Source organism: Chiloscyllium plagiosum, chromosome 7 (assembly GCF_004010195.1).
Source record: "Chiloscyllium plagiosum isolate BGI_BamShark_2017 chromosome 7, ASM401019v2, whole genome shotgun sequence".
Lineage (NCBI taxonomy): Eukaryota > Metazoa > Chordata > Chondrichthyes > Orectolobiformes > Hemiscylliidae > Chiloscyllium > Chiloscyllium plagiosum.
Genome location: NC_057716.1, coordinates 110339355 through 110345494, shown reverse-complemented (window position 1 = coordinate 110345494; position 6140 = coordinate 110339355). Strand labels below are relative to the sequence as shown.

General features: G+C 45.1%; 1 protein-coding gene across 1 annotated transcript in view; it reads left to right on the top strand.

The window, feature by feature from the left end:
- xrcc5 (X-ray repair complementing defective repair in Chinese hamster cells 5) overlaps positions 1-6140 on the top strand; it is a 307464-nt gene that overhangs the window by 21118 nt on the left and 280206 nt on the right. The window contains exon 2 of the mRNA XM_043694532.1: positions 2657-2770. Coding sequence (XP_043550467.1) covers positions 2657-2770 — 114 coding nt within the window. The remainder of the gene's footprint in view (positions 1-2656; positions 2771-6140) is intronic.

The following is a 6140-nucleotide window of genomic DNA, read 5'->3' as shown; positions in this document are numbered from 1 at the left end:
ATGGGATGGCGTTTTTATAGGGGGCAGGGTGGGAGGAGGTGTAATCTAGGTAGCTGTGGGAGTTGGTCGGTTTATAGTAAATGTCCGTGTTGATTTGGTCGCCCGAGATAGAAATGGAAAGGTCTAGGAAAGGGAGGGAGGAGTCTGAGATGGTCCAGGTGAATGTGAGGTCAGGGTGGAAGGTGTTGGTAAAGTGGATGAACTGTTCAACCTCCTCGTGGGAGCACAAGGCGGTGCTGATACAGTCATCGATGTAACGGAGGAAAAGGTGGGGGTGGTGCCAGTGTAGCTGCGGAAGATGGACTGTTCCACATATCCTACGAAGAGACAGGCATAGCTGGGGCCCATGTGTGTGCCCATGGCTACTCCTTTGGTTTGGAGGAAGTGGGAGGATTGGAAAGAGAAGTTGTTCAGGGTGAGGACCAGTTCAGTCAGTCGAAGTCTAGGTAGCTGTGGGAGTCGGTCGGTTTATAGTAAATGTCCGTGTTGACCCTCACCTTGACCTCCTTCCACCTATTGCATTTCCAATGCCCCTCCCCCAAGTCCCTCCTCCCTACCTTTTATCTTAACCTGCTGGACACACTTTCCTCATTCCTGAAGAAGGGCTCATGCCCGAAACGTCGATTCTCCTGCTCCTTGGATGCTGCCTGACCTGCTGCGCTTTTCCAGCAACACATTTTCAGCTCTAGATTAGAGTGGTGCTGGAAAAGCATAGCAGGTCAGGCAGCATCCGAGGAGCAGGAAAATCGACTTTTCGGACAAAAGCCCTTCATTTTCCTGCTCCTCGAATGCTGCCTGACCTGCTGTGCTTTTCCAGCACTACTCTAATCTAGACTCTGTTACCCCCTTACTAATTGGCTCCAGCATTTTCCCCATTACCAATGTTAGGCTAACCAGCATACAATTCACTGTTTTCTGTCTCCCTCCTTTTCTACAGAGTGGGGTTACATTAGCTATCCTGCAGTCCATTGGAGTCTGTAGAATGCTGGAAAATGATCACCAATGTTTCCATTATTTCTAGAGCCACTTCCTTAAGTACTCTGGGATGTAGAGCATCAGGCCCTAGGGATTTATCGGGTTTTAATCCCATCAATTTCCCCATGACCATTTCCTGACTAATAAGGACTTCCTTCATGCTTGCAGACAGATCCAAATTATTTGTTTGATTGGTCTGCCATCTCTTTGTCCATTATGAATTTGTCTGATTCTAACTGTAAGGAACCTAAATTTGTCTTCACCAGTTTTTTCTCTTCACGTATCTATAGAAGCTTTTGCAGTCAGTTTTTATGTTTTCTGCAAGCTTACTTTGATATTCTATGATTTGGAGATGCCGGTGTTGGACTAAGGGTGTACAAAGTTAAAAATCACACAACACCAAGTTATAGTCCAACAGGTTTATTTGGAAGCGCACTAGCTTTTGGAACGCCGCTCCTTCACCAACCACCTGATGAAGGAGCGGGGCTCTGAAAGCTAGTGTGCTTCCAATTAAACCTGTTGGACTATAACTTGGTGTTGTGTGATTTTTAACTTTGATATTCTATTTTTTAATTAAACCCTTTATCCTCCTCTGCTGAATTATAAAAGTAAAGAAGTGTTGTTACTATTAAGTAGTAATTGGCATGACCACACCTAGAGTACTGTGTCCAGTTTTGGTCTCCTTACTAGAGGAAGGATGTGGTGGCAATTGAGGCAGTTCAGAGGAGGTTCACCAGATTGATTCCATGGATGAAAGAGCTGTCGAACGAAGACTAGTTAAGTAGCTTGGGCTTGTACTCGCTGGAGTTCAGAAGAATGAGGAGAGGATCTGATTGAAGTATAGAAAATGCTAAAGGGGATTGATAAGGTGGATGTTGAATAGGTATTCCCCTTGTGGCACATTCTAGAACAAGATGTCATAGATGTAGAGTGAGAGGAGTAAGTAACTGCTTCCCCCAGAGGGTTGTGAATCTGTGGAACTCACTGCCCAGAGTGAAGTGGAGGCAGAATCAGTCAACAGATTCAAGAAAGAAATAGATTTGTTTCTGATGAAAGCGGGATACAGGGCTATGGGGATCAGACAAGAGAATGGAGTTGGGACCAAGATAAGGTAAGTCATGATTATGTTAAGTGAAGGAGCGGGCTCAAAGGGCTGAATTGCCTATTCCCGCTCCTAATTCCTATGTTTCGATGTATGGTACAGGCTGATCAATTGAAGCTTTCAGAAGGAAATTGGATCATTATATAAAAAGGAAAATGTGGCTGGTTATGGGGCAAGGTAGGGAAGTAGCTTTAGGTGGATTGTACCTTCAAAGGGCCAGTGCAGTCATGATGGTTTCCTTTTTTGTTATTGGATGAATCTATGACTTTTAAGTTTCTTTAGTTCTGATGAAAAGTCACTTAAACATTATCTCTTGTTTCACTCCATAGATGCTGCCTGTCTGACCTGCTAAGTATTTCAATTTCAATCTGAGTTTGAGTTGGCCGTACTTTTTATCTTGCTCCGTTCCCATTCCCATTTCTAATAATATGATTGGAAAGTTAAGGAATTCATAAAATTAGTACAAGGTGATAGATATTGATTTTTATGACTTTTAAAAGGTATTTCTGATACCAGCGTTTTAATTTAGCTTAATAATTCTGGCTTAAAGCACAATTATTGCAATTGCTGTTTCCACAGAGTGCTGTAGTCGTGTGCTGGGATGTGGGCTGCACAACAAACAACATGGCTCTGGATGAGGATAGTGCATTTGAACAAGCAAAGAAAGTTGTGCTGATGTTTGTTCAACGTCAGGTAAACTGACCTTTTTTATACTGATGAAATTCTCATTCACATTCAGTTGTCCTAACTGTCCAGAAAACAATAACTTATAGGATGTTAAAGTTGAGGATATTGTCTGAATTTCTATTTATTCCCTGTTTGAAATGCCAACAAAAGCTAGAGGCAAACTTGCAGGCACCACTTATTGGAAATTGATATTCATAGTAATGGACTGTGAAAAACTGGAAGATATGAATACTTAGAGTCATAGAAATGTGTAGCAGCAGGTAGAGTGGGAGCAACGACCGGGTATGTAAGTGACTGCTTTAAAAACTTACCTCATGAATAAGCAGAGCGCACACTGAACAGAAGCGGACACGGGACTGCTGAGTAAGTGAAGTAATATATTTGGGTAGTTGTGTTGTCCAAAACACTACTTAGGTAGTGTCTCCCACCCATCCTCCTCCTCTAACCAAAGAGTTCTGTGTGCCAGATTGGTAAGATAACTAGTTTTTTTATTCTTTATTTTTCAATAATCTCTTTGGGAATTTAGATGAGTGGGAATGGAGGTTAGGTCAATTCACTGTTTCTCCTGCAGAATGTGGGTGGTAAGGGTCACCACTAGTGTCCCTGCTGACTTCATCTGTGAGAAGTGCATCTAATTCTAGCTCCTCGAAAATTGTGTTAGGGAACTGGAGCTGGATGAACTTCAGATCATGCGAGAGGTGGAGAGGGTCATTGAGAGGAGTTACAGGGAGGTAGTCACATCTCAGATACAAGAAAAAGGCAGAAGGGTTACAGTCAGGGGACGGAAAGGGAGCCAGCAGACAGCGCAGGGATTCCCTGTGGCCATTCCCCTCAATAATGTGTACTGTTTTGGGTATTGTTGGGGGGATGACTTACGAGGGGTAAGCCATAAGGTACAGATTTCTGGCACAGAGTCTGTCCCTGTTAGTCAGAAGGGAATAGGGAAGACGAGCAGAGCATTAGTCATTGGGGACTCGGGAGTAAGGGGGATAGATAGGAGGTTCTGTGAGAATGAGAGAGAATGATTGGTGTGTTGCCTCCCTGGTACTGGGGGGAGGGGGGAGAAGCAGGTTCAAGTTGTGGTCCACATAGACAGTAACGACATAGGTAGGAAAAGGGATGGGGATAGTGAGAGCCTTTATCCCTGAATGATGGTTGCTAGCATGAGGGGACATAGCTTTAAACTGAGGGGTGATAAATGTTGGACAGATATCAGAGGTTTTTTCTTTACTCAGTAGTAGGGGCGTGGAATGCAACAGTGGTGTACTCGCCAACTTTAAGGGCATTTAAATGGTCATTGGATGAACGTATGGATGGAATGGACGAGTGTTGTTTAGATGGGTTTCAGATTGGTTCCACTGGTCGGCACAACATAGAGGGCAGAAGGGCCTGTACTGTGCTGTACAGCATGGAAACAGACCCTTTGGTCCAACATGTCCATGCCAACCAGATATCCAGAATTAGTATAGTCCCATTTGGCAGCACTTGGCCCATATTCCTCTAAACCTACCTGTCCATAGACCTATCCAAATGCCATTTAAACGTTGGTACTGTTCCAGCCTCTACCACTTCCTCTGGCAGTTCATTCCTTACATGCACCATCCTCTGCTTGAAAAGTTTGCCCCTTTGGACCTTTTTAAATCTTTTCCCTCTTACCTTGAACCTGTGCCCTCTCATAAGGGGAAAAAACCTTGACTATTTATACTATCCACACCCCTCATGATTTCATAAACCACTATAAGATCTCCCCTGAGCCTCTGACGCTCTGGGTAAAATTGCTTCAACCTATTCAGCTTCTATTTAAAACTCAAGCCCTTCAACCCTGGCAACATCCTTGTAAATCTTTTCTGAACCCTTTCAAGTTTAACAACATCTTTCCTAAAGCAGGGAGACCAGAACTGAATGCAGTGGCCTAACCAATGTCCTGTACAGCCGCAACATGTCCTCCCAACTCCTAGACTCAAGGCACTGACCAATGAAGGAATACAACGCACTTCACCCCACCAACCTCCGCATACAATGCACTTTCTCCTAATTGATTTCAACCGTACTGCGAAGCCTCTTCTAAGGATGCCTACCTTGAAGAAGTTCTTCTCTCTTTACAAAGATCTAAGTGAGTCCCTCTCTTACTGTACCCCCAACTCCTCTCCTCTGTCCTGAAGCTCTTCACCCACGTCCTCAAGCAGACTGGCAAGCACAGCTGCATCTCCTTCCTCAATACTTGCCTACAGAACTGCCTGATTCCACGTGGACTTCGGATCACATTTAGACCAACCCAGCTTGGACCTGAACAGGATACCCAGTTCACACTACAAATCCAAAGCCTTCAACGACGATTCTCTTTTCGGATCCTCTGTTCCGCGCTATCAGCCATGAGCTGCCATGTCCTCTACCTGCAAACAGTCCTACCCCAGCTCAGAGCCACACTTTCCCAGACCTGCAACGAATTTCTGCATCCTCAGAAGGATACATGCACTCAACAAACTGTATTTCTCTATTGCATTGGACATAAAAGAACATAAGCTAAACAAACTTTCATGTACTTTCCTCCATAGACTGGTTTCCTCAAACCTTCCAGAACCTTCTCCTGGCCTCTGGAACCGCCCAGTGCCATTAGCCACTTGGGCGCTCCTTCCACAAACACCATCTCTGGCGACTGACTAAGCACAGGCAGAGACTACAAGCCCACCAACTCCCACAGCTACCTAGATTCACTTCCTCCCACCCTACCTCCAGCAAAAACGCCAACCCTTATTCCCAATTCCTCCGCCACAGTTGTTCCCAGGATGACCAATTCCACCTCAGAAAGTTCCAGATGGCCTCCTTCCTCCATGATCGCAACTTCCCTTCCCACATGGGTGACGATGCCTTCCAGCGTATCTCCTCCACTTCGCGCACCACTGCCCTCCCAACTCAACAAGGACAGAACCACCCTGGTCCTCACCTTCCACCCCACCAATCTCCTCATACAACGCATCATCCTCTGCCAGTTCCGCCACCTCCAAACGGACCCACCACCAGAGATAGATTTCCCTCCACACCTTTATCAACGTTCCGAAAAGACTATTTACTGTGGAAAAGGTTATGGAAGATCTAGACTGTAGAGAAATAGATGGTGACATCTTGCAAGATGTCCAGATTACAGAGGAGGAAGTGCTGGATGTCTTGAAATGGTTAAAGGTGGATAAATCCACAGGACCTGATCAGGTGTACCCGAGAACTCTGTGGGAAGCTAGAGAAGTGATTGCTGGGTCTCTTGCTGAGATATTTGTATCATCGATAGTCACAGGTGAGGTGCCGAAAGACTGGAGGTTGGCAAACGTGGTGCCACTCTTTAAGAAGGGTGGTAAGGACAAGCCAGGGAACTATAGACCAG